This window comes from Neofelis nebulosa, chromosome 14, assembly GCF_028018385.1.
Source record: "Neofelis nebulosa isolate mNeoNeb1 chromosome 14, mNeoNeb1.pri, whole genome shotgun sequence".
In the NCBI taxonomy this organism is placed as follows: domain Eukaryota; kingdom Metazoa; phylum Chordata; class Mammalia; order Carnivora; family Felidae; genus Neofelis; species Neofelis nebulosa.
The window spans coordinates 34,887,508-34,903,144 of record NC_080795.1 but is presented as its reverse complement, the minus strand read 5'-3'; the positions used below and the strand labels follow the sequence as shown (position 1 = coordinate 34,903,144).

Sequence of the window (15,637 nt, the reverse complement as noted above, 5' to 3'; positions counted from 1 at the left end):
AATATTTTATGATCTCACTTACATGTGTAATCTAAAATATTCAAACTCGGTCGCCTGGGTTGCTCAATAGGTTAAGCATCTGACTTTGGCTAAGGTCATGATTTTACTGTTCATGAATTTGAGCCCTGCATTAGGCTCTGTGCTGACAGCTCACAGCCTGGAGCCTGCTTTGGATTCTGTGTTTCCCTCTCTATCTGCTACTCCCCCACTCATGTTCTCTCTCTCTCTCTCTCTCTCTCTCTCTCTCTCTCTCTCTCTCTCTCTCCCACATTCAAAAATAAATAAACATTTAAAAAAATAAAAAGTAAATAAAATAGTCAAACTCACAAAAGCAAAGAATAAAATGTTGGTTATTAGGGACTGCGGGGTAGAGGAAATGAAGACATTGCTCAAAGACTACACAGTTTCAGTTATGCAAGATGAGTAAATCCTAGAGATATAATGTACAGCAGGGGACTAAAGTTAGCAATACTGTACTGTATGCCTGAAATTTAATAAGAGGGTAGATATTAAGTGCTCTCACCACAAAAATATAACTATGTGAGATGATGAATATGATAATTAGCTTGATTGTGGTGATAATTTTACCTTATTTACATTTGAGATATACACCTTAAATACACACCATTTTTACTTTTTAATGACAACTCAACTAAACTGGAGAAAAACACACTTCATCCCAAGCAGAATGACAGATTAGTACTACTTTCACAGACCTAATGCAGAATTCAGAAGTGGTGGTCCCATCACATTCCCATTTATTCATGAGTTTTGCCCTCACCAAATGAACAAACAAATATGTCCTGGAAGAGTAGAGTTGACTACATTAAAGTGGACAAAGAAGTAGCTCTACTTATAGCTACTGTGTCAAGTATGGTATTTTTTCCCTCAAGTATAATGAAATAGCATCAGGTACCTGGTATGTGGCCATTGAGTGATAAATGTATTCTTTTTCATCTCTATCAAGAAAGATCAGGGTCACCTGGGTGGCTCAGTCAGTTAAATGTCAACTTCATCTCATGTCATGATCTCACAGTTCATGGGTCCGAGCCCCACATCAGGCTCTGTGTTGACAGCTCAGAGCCTGGAATCTGCTTTGGATCCTGTGTCTCCCTCTCTCTCTGTCCCTCCCCACCACCCCCTCCCAAAAGTAAATAAAGATTAAAAAAAAGGAAAGATCAGAAACATTACCTGTTCCTGTGTGATCAGCAACAATATACTTTTATATTCTTGTCTCATTTTTTATCTTCATCTTTCTTTCATAGTTTTATCCATCCTCATTCTTCTTGAACCTGAGAATGTCCTAGGTTTTCTTGACTTCAATCCATAGTGCTGAATAATTTGGCTTTAATTGGTTTCATCGTTTTGTTTTGTTTTGTTTTTTCTATCCTAATCATCTTGACTATTCCAAATCTAAAACTGGCTTTTTTTTAAGCTACAATTCTAGTCAAACTACATTTGACACCCACAGAGAGTATCCAGAGATCCAAAAAATACTGAACTTTAATTTTTTGGCTAGCTGATAGTCTTGATAATACATATAAACACAGGATTTTCTTCAAGCAAGACCTTGTAATGGAATCACCTTGACTTTAGAGTTGCTCTTAAGATAAATAGGATAAGCACACATTCTTAACTTGATTAAAAAGACCTTTCATGATTTGTCTTCTGTATTCTTCTCCTCAAATTACCTGTTCCCCCTCCCTTATCTCAAACCACCCTCTTCCTCATTCAGTGATCCAATCACATTGGCCATCCTAGTTGTCCTGGTTAACAAATATACTATATAATCCCTGCCAGTGGGTGGTATGTTGTTGAAGGCATCCCTCATTAAAATTTCTTAAACAAATTTCAAGTTCAATATTAATAGTTTAATTTTCTTTTTTTTTTTTTTTAATTTTAGATATACGTAGAGAGAGCACAAGCAGGGCAGGGAGTGGTGGGCAAAGCAAGAGAGAGAAGTTCAAGCAGGCTCCATGCTGAGCCGGATCCCATGACCCTGGGATCATGACCTGAGCCAAAACCAAGAGTCGGACACTCAACCAACTGAGCCACCCAGGTGCCCCAGGATAATTTTCATTTTTAAAAGATATAAAGATTTTTAAAATATTTTTTTTATATTTAATACTTAAGAACTCACTCAAGATATCTAGTTTTACATATCAGAGATCAAATTTTACAATAATGATACTTTGGTTGCTTATGGAAAAAGGAAATATTCATTTCTTACCATTGGATCACATGAAGGTGTGTGCATCTCAGCAAGTATGTTTTTGAAGTCTTCGTTGGAAACAAATCCTTGGAAACTCTGAGGTATGAAAGAGGATGCTGACTCATTTTCGTCAATCAGATCTTTATATGCCTTTGTTTGAGGTCGAGCTGAACCTTTTAGTATTATATAAAATCCATCATTTCCAACCACTGAAACAAAACAAAACCAAAAAAGATATACTGTTGACTTTATTTCCCAGGTTTTTTGATATAGACATGACCACATCATATTACACTTGCATTGCTTTTAGTAGATTTCTTCTATTCAATGAGGACTCTAACATAGCACTTAGATATTCACAAATAATTTACTCAAATAAAAAAGAATAGCAAAGACATGTTTCCACATCTGGAGAATTTTTTTCTGACAATTACAAATATCAATCCTCATAGAACTGATAGATTCTGGAAAAAGAAGCTTGAAAGCATATTACAGTTAATGGATTTAAGACATTTTGAGAAAAATAGGATCAGAAAACTCCTTGAACTCTTTAAAATGTTACCTCCTCCTCAAAAATGCCATTTTGCCTATTTTATATAAGTAAGAATATATATCTATTATTAATTTTTGTCTTTTCTTTGGACATGATGATGATTGTTCATAGAAGCTAGCTTGGAGATGCAGATCATTAATAGGAGGAAGAGTTTTTTCCAGTATTTCTCATACTTCACAATTTAACTCTCCACAATCGCTCCTCTAATTCCAGTTTCTAAAGTTTAACTATGTTCCTGTGTAAGTTTGGTTGGTTTATTCAGTTGTGAGCATTTTGGATACAACTTAAATCCATTCTAGTTCTTCTGAAACCTGACCTTTTGAAGAAACAGGACCTGGGAACCAGATGATGTCATTTTCCAAATGTTTACATTACTTTTTAGGATTGGAGCAAATTATTCAAGTGCTGTGAAAAGAGATTTTTCTTAAATTTTTCTTATTATTTTGCTACAAATTGAAACTTTACAAATTGATTTTTAGGGGCAATTTTTTTAATGTCTAAGAGATGCCAACTGCTTGCCTTTTCTGTTTTCTAAATAAGTGCTTTATTAGTGGGGCTTTCTTGATTACCATCTGTATACAATGATGACAGAATAGTGATTTTCAGTCTTCTTTAAAGCAAGGGTTGTTTTGCCTGAATACTTGAGCTTAAAATAGATGTCTTTCTGGATAGCACAATATCACTTGTCACTAAACATCTAATCCATGTGGTGAAAGCATTGCAGACACATTGCTTTTAAATAGCTATCAGGTGAGCTGTATGGAACTACATTGTAGAAAGTACACTGTAAAGGGAAAGATAATAAAATGTTGTAAGAGTGGTAATGATTTTGATCAGTTACACAGGGGGAAAGGCAGTTGGGTAAAGCTGTTTTCCAATAAATACATTTGTATTTTGTTTTTGTATAGACTTAACTGGCAATTCTTAGCATAGAATAAAAATTGTAGAAAGAGGTACATTTTATGAAATAATTTTGTTCCAAAGGCTGCTAATTGCCTACGCAATATTAATATGCTCCTTTTTCTTTACCATCAAACCACAATTTTATTGAGTGCTACATACGCGTTCAAAAATTACGTTTTGCAGATATTCTTATATGCATCGCCCTGTGACATGATTCTAATTAATAAAACACTCGGAGAATTTTTGCTTTCCAAACGTTCATGCTACTCTTTCTTCCTGGATACCTAGAACAAAGTTATGATGTTGGAGCTGGAGAAGCATCTTGCAACTAAAAGGAAAAGACAAGGAGAATCTCAGGAAATTCACCTTTAAATACGTCTTGTGACTTCGCATTATGTAACCTAAATAAATCCTAAACTTTTGTAAACTAGTGTTCTTTAGTTCTCTATTACTCAAAGCTGAAAACAGTTTCTGTGAATATTATACTTTCACTTAACTCTAACCATAAAATATGTTTGTTTTACTGATGAATGTAACTCTTCTGTTTCTCTGAAGAAAACCTTCCTTTTCCTTCAGGCTTTGGCCCAGTGACAGTGAATTTGAACAATTAATCTCTACTTACAAAGCATTAGTTTTCACAATTACATTTTTTAAATATCTGTAATATTAAGGAGCCCCTTAAGGAGTTAAACTAGAGGGGGAGTAGACTTTGAGATTCATGGAAAATATTTTAGTCAGAAAAGATTTCATCAGTCCTCAAATTATACTCACCAAAAGAATAAGTCAAATTACTCTATTCTGGAAGATGCTAACTCCACTTATATATAAAGATGACAGTTGCATTTGAAATGGCAAAGAGAGGACTATTTTTTACATAGATACCATGCTTTTATTAGTAGTAATAGGTAGATACCATTTTAAATGATTCATTATATATTGATGATTCCTTCTTTCCAAATAAAGTACTACAAATGTATCAAGTGCTGGTCTAGGAGGCAAGGGGAGAGCCTAAGATTTGATCCTAGTGTTGCATTCATTCTGAATCTGGGAGAGTCATATGTTCTTCAACTTCCAGTTCAAACCCTGTCATGCCAAATCGATTTATCTACATGTGTCAAAATTTTCTGTATTGTACATAATAAATTTTTATGTGGCAGTTACCATTGATTGAGTTTAAATAAACTATAAATTTCAAAACTGATATAAATAACTAAATTTTACCAATGAGAAGATTATTTAAAAAATTTTTGGCCAACATGAATTAATAAACTTTTAGAGATACAGATGAAAAAGACTTAATTATAATATTTGAATTAGTGAATAATACTTAAAATCTCATATTAAACAATATTAATTTGGAAATACTTCACTTAATATAAAGTTCATAAACTATTTTATTTAAACATGTTACATAAATCTATGTCCTGGGGCACCTGGGTGGCTCAGTCGGTTAAGCGTCCGACTTCGGCTCAGGTCACCATCTCGCGGTCTGTGGGTTCCAGCCCTGCGTCGGGCTCTGGGCTGATGGCTCAGAGCCTGGAGCCTGCTTCCGATTCTGTGTCTCCCTCTCTCTCTCTGACCCTCCCCCGTTCATGCTCTGTCTCTCTCTGTCTCAAAAATAAATAAACTTTAAAAAAAAAAATTTAAATCTATGTCCTTAGTTTCTTCATAATCACTTGAATCATTTCTCCATTCATCTAAAACAGTTCTCAGAAAAATTATCTTTACTACAATTGGTTTGGGATACAGTATATTTTGTATCTTTATGTAATTAAATTCTTGGAAATATTTTCCCAAGCTACAAGTACTATAATTATTTTCCTGACATTGACAAGTGTTTTTTAGCTGTTTAAACTTCATAAAATAATTGTTCAATTTACTGCTAAAAATATTTTTTCCAAAATTAAAAAAATACAGAAAAAGTACAAGGAAAAAATAAGAATCTCCAATACTTATTAAAACCAGAATTTTTATAAGTGCATTTATTTTGAAACAGTGAGAGAGAGGTGCCTGGGTGGCTCAGTCAGTTAAGCATGTGACTTCAGCTCAGGTCATGATCTCATGGCTCCTGAGTTCAAGCCCCACTTTGGGCTCTGCACTGACAGCTCAGAGCCGGCTTCAGATTCTCTGTCTCCTTCTATCTGTCTTTCTCCCCTGCTTACATGTTCTCTCTCTCAAAAATAAATAAATAAACATTTTTTAAAAAGAGAAAATGCCAGCATTCAAACATACTTTAGGAAATTTATATTAAAAAAAGAAACAGAGAAAGAGAGAAAGATGAGGGGTGGAGTAAGAGACAGAGAGAGACAGAGAAATCAGAATAATTTAAATTAAAGACTGAAAAAATCAAATATTGACATGGATTGAAGTAAATGGAATTCTCATACATTGTTGGTGGGAGTGTAAAGTTGTACAATTGCTTTGTAAAAATGTCTGGCAGTTTCTAATGCAATGAAACATACATCTAACCTGTGTTTCAGTAATACAGCTCTACGTGTTTACTCAGAGGAAACAAAAGTAGATGTCCAAAAAAGGACTTGTACAAGAATGTTACTAGCAACATTAGCATAATGGATAAAAGAACTAAAAGCTGGAAACAGCTTAGGTATCCAACCAGAAGAAAATATATAAAAAAAATCTCTGGTATATACATGCAATGGAATACTACTCAGCCATAAAAATGAATGAACAATTGATTCATGTGACATGAATGAATCTCAAAAATATTATGTTGATTGAAAGAAGGCTTTCATAAAGAGTACATATCATTTGATTTTGTTAGAGTTCTAAAATTTTCACACAAGATAGATTTATACGGAAAGAAAGAAAAAGAAAGAAAGGAAGGAAGGAAGAAAGGGAGGGAGGGAGGAAGGAAGGGAGGGAGGGAGGGAGGAAGGAAGGAAGGTAGGTAAGAAAGACAGAAAAGAGCAGTTGCCTCTGGTGGGTGGGCCAGAGATTGGCAAGAAATGTGGGAAGAACTTTCTGAGGGAATGGTAAAGTTCTATATCTTGATAGAGGTTTGGATTAGAGTAATTGTCAAAACTCATCAAGTGATACACTTGATGTATGTATATATATATATATATATATATATATATATATATATATATATACACACATGTGTATATATATATATATATATATACACATAAATATATGTAAATTTTACCTTAAAAAAATAAAGGACTGGAAAGAAATATTGAATTCCAGGTAAACACTGATGTGTTTAGAAGTGAAATGTCATTCTATGGTATGTTAATAGAATGGATATTATGCAGATGTAGAGTGGGGGAAAACTGTAGGAAAAAATGTGCAATTACAAGATGATAAACATTTTTTATTACTTTCTTTGTCCACTGTTCTGAACGTATTACATATATTAATGCTTTTTATCCTCTTAGCAATCCTATGAGTCAGGTATTAGGATTGCTCCAATATCACAACTGTGGAAACAGAAGTCACTGAGCTACCAAAAATCCAGCCCTACCTCAAAGAGCCAGTAGTGGTAGAGTCAGTATTTAAACACAACAAATACTATGCCAACCTGCATAAGTCAGCATCAGCACCTTCTCCCTGCCTGCTGCCCTTCTCTCTCTCTTTGTCTCAGTATATGTTTTATAGAACTATGGTTTCAATTGTGGTAAAGTAAGACTACATGTGTGACCTACACAGATGTCGTGTTTCATTTTAAGTAAAAAAAGCACATTTTAAAGTAATATATACTAGTTTAAAATGTTAACAAATAAAAGTCAATATATGTATACCTATAAGTACATATTTATGGTATAAACACTATATAACATAAACAAATCTAGAAAGAGATTTGGTAGTATACTAATATTATAACTAATTGTTCACAAGAAAATGGAGAGTAATTTAAATAGAGATCATGGAAAAGGACACTGTTAATTATTGAGCAAAATAATAGTGCTTGATTAGGATTGCAACTATACCTGTCCTTAGATTTTCTCCATATGGTTAATATTCTTAGATCTTAATAGTGGGTTGACTGGCTATTCCAAAAAAAAGGGCTTGTTAAAAAACAATCTTTCTATCTAGAGTTCCAAAATCTAGAAACATAGCTCTTTCTGTTATCCAAACACACTAAACTTGTCACGAAGAGCAAGTATCACATATTGAGCATCAAATATTTGCCATGCCTATGCTAGGGGCTTTAACAAATTTTTTTAATAATCCAAATGTCATACATCATAGTACATTTTTCAGATGAAGAAATTAAGGCTCAGATTCATTAAGTAAATTCTTAAAAATCACAAATCATTTTAACTTCTGTAGGTTTTCAAATATATTCCAACATCTGAAGGATACACACAACACATACAAACCCACAAAAACACATACATTTACATATATAGGAGTATTGTGCATGTATGCAGTATATTATATATAGTTATGCAGTATGATATTGTGTATAAGTACACATATTAAATAAAATGTATGCATATGTGTATATATAAAAATATAATTATAGGAAATATATAGAGACATATACACAGAAGTTACTTTCATTGATTTTATAAAAAATCTCAGGATTAAACTATTTACTGCTTTGTTACAAAGTTAAGTAAGAAGTTGAGCCTCAATTATTTCCTGAAATTAATGTAACTAATTTTACTTTTCCTTATTTATTAATCTACCAAAATTAGTTTGTTAAAGATTAAAAATAAAAGAATTTAAAAGAACTTTCAGAAATATATGCAGAGTCAGATAAACTTTGGGGTGACTTCTTCATACAAAAATTTTGGGAGAAAAAGAAAATCCTCAAACAAAAAATAACATAAATTGAATTAAAAACGAATCAAAAAAGTATGGACTATAACACAATTAACAGGAAATTCTCAGAATTCATGTAACATCTGAAATTGATCCTCTAATATACAGAAAATGATGTGAACACAATAAAAAAGGTTTAGAGAAAAAAATTACAATAGAGTTAAGCTTTCAAAGAACAATCGAAATATTAATTAAAAATCACAAAGTGGTGGGGTACTTGGGTGGCTCAGTCGGTTGAGCATCTGACTTTGGCTCAGGTCATGATCTCAATGGTTTCATGGGCTTGAGCCCCACAGGCTCTTGCTGATGGCTTAGAACCTGGTACCTGCTTCAGATTCTGTCTCCTTCTCTCTCTGCCCCTCCCCTACTCACACTCTGTCTCTGTTTCTGTTTCTCTCAAAAATAAAGAAACATTAAAATTTTTTTAACAAAAAAATAAATAAATCACAAAGTGGTGTTAAACTTATGAATTGTGACAAAAATATATTTATTAATAATGTAAGATAAATATAAGCATTTGAAATTCCTAAGCAATGAGAAGGAACATATAAGATAGGTTTCTTATTCAAATTTTCTAAGTACACAAAATTATTTTATATAAATTTTTGAAAAACACAGAATACTCCAAGCATCTAAGAAAAATTTGACTGTAAGAATTAAAACAATATAGATTAAAATGGCATTAAATCTTGATTCTCAGACTTTGCAAAAGTAAAAGAATTCAATAAAATCAAGTTGGTTAAGAATCAATTTCAGGGGCGCTTGGGTGACAGTCTGAGTTGATTTCAGCTCAGGTCACCATCTCATGGTTTGTGAGATTAAGCCCCAAGTACAGAGCCTGATTGGGATTCTCTCTCTCCCTCTCTCTCTGACCCCTCACCCCCACTCACTCTCATGTACTCTTTATCTCTCAAAAATAAATAAAAATTTTTAATCCTTAAAAAAAAGAATAAGTTTCCTAAAATTATTTATCTAGTCAAACTTCATGACATGAAAAGGCAAAAAAGAATTTTTATAAGGACTTGAAAAAATTTCCTAGTGGAGGACCTCATATTTAAAAATATCTTTTAACCACACTTGAATTAGGTGAACAAAAGGCATTCAAAAGGAATTGAGAATACTAATAAGGGAAAGTTTACTCATTTTGTAGCGACTTTTCAAAAGTTTGAATGCCACATATAAAGTTTGATTAAAGCAAACATGTTTGCGATTTCAGGGCTAAGTATCTCCCCCTCACTGGTTCAACTAAAATCAACCATTCTAAAGGGATTTACATGTTTCAAAGAGGTATAATTGGATGAATAAAGTCATGTTGTCACCTGGCTAATTCTTACTTGGCCTATAAAATTGAGTTTAAGTGTTATCTACATACCAGGGAAGGTTTTCCTGATTAATGCCCCTCCTCTGTGATCTTTCTTCACAGAATTTCTGTCATGACACTCTGCATGTTCCATATCACCAATAGATTCTAGCCTTTTGGAGAAGGATCTCTGACATTTTTTTGTGTCCCTCCAGCCCATAGCACATTGCCTAGATTATTTTAGACATTTAGCAAATACTTGAATGAGTGAAAGCTTAGTTAATGGTCCTTATTATATTTCTCTCCAAAGCATCTAATAAAACCTTTGGGGACTAACTCATTTTTTTTCCCTTAGAATTCTGCGTTTGGGAAATAAAATAACTGTCCTTGATTGCCTCTTTTTTTCTCAGCCCATTAGATGGGAGTTTAGGAAAATTTCAGAAAGTTATGTGAAGTTTAAGCCAGGTGGTTTAATTCATGGTATCCTCATTATAAGTTCTAAGTGGTCCCAGAGATAATATAACAAAGGCAATGAATAACCTTTTCACAACTTTTACTATATTAAGGTATCTTTGGACATGAAATTTTTCTCTTTGGAGCAATTTTTCCACCCATAAGGTGCCAGGAGAAGTTATTTCAAGCACATGTCTCATAACCTTTTTTTTAAATATTGCTATAACTTATGGAAGATGATCTATAAGTAAAACTGGATATTTAGTTTAAGATTAAAAAAAAACTCAAATAAATATAGAGCTAACTAGAAGGGGTGAAAAGAAATTTATTTCATTTTATTTTGGGCAAAGACCCTCCATTGGAATAGTATCAATACTGACATTCCAGTCAAATATTTGTAGAGATTTCATAAAAGGAGAATTTATGTTTATAAATTATTGGTGATTGTTTTTAATAACCTTAAAACTTATTATTTCTTAATATTTTTACTTAGTTCTCACAAAAAAAAGGACTAAGAAAATTCCATATTTCAAATTGCTTGTTCATATCTCTAACATGTATGTTAACACCAAAGCCTCTGATTTTTTTCAGTAAAATATTTCATTCAATTATTTAGACTCTACCTTGTTATCTAAAAGGAATTATAAGTTAGCTTATAAAAATGTATACATTATTGTTTTAAAAATCAGTGAAGAAATAGAATGAATAAGTAAGAAAAAAACAGATAGAGGCAGGAATAAATTAAATTACAAAACAAACTCTTTAAAAACCTATAAATTTGCAAGGAGATAATGGAGCATTTTTTTCCATTTTCCTTACTTTAAAAAATTTTTAATATAATCAGTTATCTGATTTAGCAACCACAAGAGATTTTTTTTAATGACTTGACTGGAAGTCTCAATACCACTGAATATATTTCTCCCAAGAGTTCTCAAAAAAGCAAGCAATGTAGTGCAAACACATCTATATTTTTCATAAAACACATTATTTAAAATATCTTGTACCAGGGTATAACAGACTATTTCTAAGGATTTAAAAATCACTTCTATATGGGAAGATCAAAAGGATGGCATCTGGGTATATGACTATAGGATTCACTGGTATAATCCAAAGGTAAATGTTACTTTATCTGAAAGAATGAGTGAGTGACATCTATTTTCAGACTATCAATGAACAAAAATTATTGTGAATCAGTACTGTGTATTCAAGATTGTATTGGTTGGAAATTACCTGCACTACTGATTATTGCATATATTAACTTCTCAAATATTTATTGAGTGGTTATTTTGTCCAAGCACTGAAGGTTAGGCCATATTTCAGATTATGAACATAAGTGTGTTAGAGTCAACTCTTGTTGGGTGAGGTGAGAAGAAAAAATAGCTTTAGAAAGCTGAAGAATTTGAGGTTAAGTCATGCCTGAAGAAAGTGTTATAGTATCTATGCCTAGAAGTTTGCAGGTGGTAAATTAAGAATATTTTTACCTCTAAAAATAAACAGAAGCACCTACAACACACAAAAAAATGTGTTTTTCCTGACCTCAAATTACATAAAGTAGTTATCAAAAGCTTTCTGGTCTATTAAAACAAAGAAAAAAATCTCAGTAAAGATTTAAAAAAAAATATCTACTCTTAAGAAATATAACTTTCAGGTGGATTCTCCACTATTTTCTGGATTAAGATATACCCCTGGATAACAAGATGAAGTTTTGGTTCATGGTTGTTAATAAAAGCCAGTTAATCTTGAAAAAAACATCCATATAAATAATAAGTTGAGCTTTAGAAATAATGGCTTACCCAAAGCCATTATTTCTAATAATAATTAAATATCATGAAGTTTGTACATAGGGACTCAAAATATTTTTTTTGGAAAATTTCACTGTGATTCCTAATATTAAGCTATACCACATTTTAATACTAAATGTGTAAATTTTAGTAAATTTTTAAGTTCGTGGGAAAAACTTTGTGGATACAAAACTGATGATTTGACTAATTTCCTCTACAAAATACAAAATTTGGGGCCAATACATCATTTAAATAACTTTTATTATTTTACATGTTCTAACTTCTGACTTATGATAACTAAACACCATTATCTTCCCTAAGATCACATTTTTCAATGTTCTATCTTGTTTTAAAATAAACAGTTCTATATATTTTCCTTTACCACTAAAAAACCATCTTAACCCTCTTATTAGTGTCACTTTTACAAAGTGTCACACTGTACTCTGAACATTTAAAAGATGAAATTTACATTAAACACTAAATCCAGGTGTCATGAAAAGGACATATCACATCAAGAACCATTCTTCTGTTGGTAGATAAGAGCATCACCATGCAGAGCTCTTCTCACACTAGAAAGGATCATAAAAGCAACATTGCTTTTTATGATCCATTATGTGAGCAAAGACATTCTAGATTATGCATAAAAGAAGTGTATCAGTTAATGCTACATATTGCTCCATGAACTTTTTGATGATATGCATTTAAAAACACTGTTTCTTGATATTGTAGATGTGCAGGAATTTAATTACCTAACGAATTCTTTTCTTTTCTTTTCTTTTATGTTTTTATTTTATTTTATTTTATTTTATTTTATTTTATTTCATGTTTTATTTTTGCTTGAAGAGGCAGGAAAAGGCAAAAGAAAACAAAAGGTTGGCTTCAGATTCAAAGGCCCTGGTTTAACCCTTCACTAGAGTTGAACTAGTAAGGCTGAATTTCAGTCTTCAAACATAAGAAAGGGACAGTCCTACAAAGCTAAGATACATCTATCAAATGATTAAAAGTAGTTAAGGAATATACGCATCATGAAACATTGTTACTCTAACATAAGATATTTTTTAAAAAGCTAATAGGAAGAAGTTTCTTTCTCCTATGGTAGTATTCCCCAGGTATGCTGCATAGAGCTGCTTCCTGAGGGGGGTAAGGAAAACACTGAGGTAACTTGTTTCAGCAATCATTTAGTGTCTATGTAGTATCCTGCAGGAAACATTCAATGCGTGCTGGCATATTGAAGTCTTTGAACTTCCACAAATCTGTTTCCTCAGAAAACTAATTTCTGTTGGTTTGTTTGTTCTTTATATATTTAATGTTAAACATTTATTAAAGTTTATTGACCTCAACTTTCAGGGATCTCCAGGTGCTGGCGTATATTAATGTATTAATGGTCTCCAATGGTTTCTGACTGCTTCAAAAAAAGTACTTTAAACAGTAGCTTATACAATGAATATTCAGCCATAGAAAGAATGAAGTACATGATACAATGTGGATGAACCACAAAAACATGTGAAGTGAAAGAAGGCAGACATGAAAGGTCACATATTGTATGATTCTATGCATATAAATTTTCCAAAATAGGTAAATCCATTGAGATAAAAAACAGGCCAGTGGTTACCAGGGGCTAAGAAAAGGAGAATGGAAAATAACTGCTGTTGTGTTTTGGGTTTCATTTTGGGGTGGTGAAAATATCTTGGAACGAGATAGTAGTGATGGTTCCACAACATTTTGAACGTTCTAAATGCCACTGAATTGTACCTTTTAAAGTGATTAATCGGGGGCGCCTGGGTGGCTCAGTTGGTTAAGCGTCCGACTTCGGCTCAGGTCATGATCTCACAGTTCGTGAGTTCGAGCCCTGCCCTGCGTCGGGCTCTGTGCTGACAGCTCAGAGCCTGGAGCCTGCTTCACATTCTGTGTCTCCCTCTCTCTCTGCCCCTTCCCTGCTCATGCTGTGTCTCCCTCTGTCTCAAAAATAAATAACCATTAAAAAAATTTTTAAAAAATAAAGTGATTAATCATTAATATTATGTGAATTTTACCTCAAGTTTTAAAAAGACTTTATTGAGATAAAATTCAAATTCCATGAAACTCACTCTTTTTAAATGTATAATTCAGTGTTTTTTTTTTTCTTTCCTTTTTGTTGTTTTTGTATATTCAAAGAGACATACAGTCAGCATCACACCCTAATGTTAGAATATTTTCATCATCCTCAAAAGAAACTCATGCCTCATGCCCCATTCCCCAAGTTTCTGTCAACTACTAATTCTTGTCTCAAATGAATTTTCCTATTCCAGACATTTCGTATCAATGAAATTATAAATATCTATTGTTTTTAACTAGCTTCTTTCATTTAGCAAAATGTTTTCAAGATCCATCCAGATAGTGGCATGTATCAGTACTTCATTCCTTTGTATTGCCAAATACAAATAGAATCCTCATTCTATTATGAGGATATAGCATATTTTAAAAAAATCCATTTATCTTTTGATGGAAATTTGGGCTGTTTCCATTTTGGGGCTATTGTGAATAAATCTACTATGAACATTTGTGTACAAGCTTCAAATAAGTGTATGTTTTCATAATATCTGGTATATCTAAGAGCAGAATTGCTGGATCAAATGATAACTTTCTGTTTAACATTTGAAGAGCTGTCAGAATGTTTTCCAAAGTGGCTTCACCATTTTATAATCCCATCAGAAATGTATGAGACTTTCAATTTGTCTACATCCTCAACATTTATTATTGTTTATTTTTTATATTTAAACCATACTACTAGGTATGGAGTGGTATATAATTGTGGTTTTGATATACAATCCTCTAATGACTAATGATATTGGGCATTTAAATGTGCTCTTTGGCCATTTGTTTATCTTCTTTTGAAATGTAACTGTTCAGATAGTTTGTTCATTTTTCAATTGAGTTAATTGGCTTTTTATTATTGCGTTGTAAGAGTTCTTCATAATCTGGATGAGTCTCTTATCAGATATTTGATTTGCAAAAACTTTCTCCCATTCCAAGGGTTGCATTGTCACTTTTTTGATTGTGCTTTTTGAAGTCCAAAATTTTATAAAGTCCACATTATCTAATTTCTCTTTGGTCACTTGTGCTTTCCGTGTCATGTTTACGGAAGCATAGCTTAACCCATGGCCACCAAGATTAATTTGTAAATTCTCTTTTAAGGCACCATTTGTTGAAAAAATTATCTTTTCCACAACTGAATTTTCTTAACACCCTTGTTGCAAATCAATTGACCATGAAATTAAAGCTTTATATCTGCATTTCAATTTATTCCATTAGTCTCTATATCTATTTTGTGGCAGTTTTACACTGCCTTGAAACTGTAGGTTTGTAGTAAGTTTCAGAATCAGATGTGTCCTCCAACTTTGTCGTTTGTTTCCAAAAAAAGTTGTTTCTTTTCTGGGCCCTCTAAATTTCCATATGAATTTTAGAATCAGCTTACCAACCCCTACAAAAAGACAGCTGGTATTAGAGATTGTGTTAAATCTGTAGAACAATTTAGGAGTATTACCATATAAACAAAATTAGGTCTTTCGATCTATGAACACTGAGATATTTCTATTTATTTACACTTTTTCATTAAATCTATTCCTAAATAGGTTATGTTTTTGAGGCTACTGTAAACGGAA

At 32.4% G+C, this 15,637-nt stretch overlaps 1 protein-coding gene across 3 annotated transcripts in view; it reads right to left on the bottom strand.

Moving 5' to 3' along the window:
• The window catches only part of CNBD1 (cyclic nucleotide binding domain containing 1), a 458,767-nt gene that overhangs the window by 215,326 nt on the left and 227,804 nt on the right, over positions 1-15,637 (bottom strand). For all 3 annotated transcript variants that reach the window (XR_009253278.1, XM_058698491.1, XM_058698492.1), the window contains exon 6: positions 2,231-2,421. Coding sequence is in view for 2 of the 3 variants with exons in the window: in XM_058698491.1 (XP_058554474.1) it covers positions 2,231-2,421 (191 nt within the window). In the remaining variant the exon portion in view is untranslated. The remainder of the gene's footprint in view (positions 1-2,230; positions 2,422-15,637) is intronic.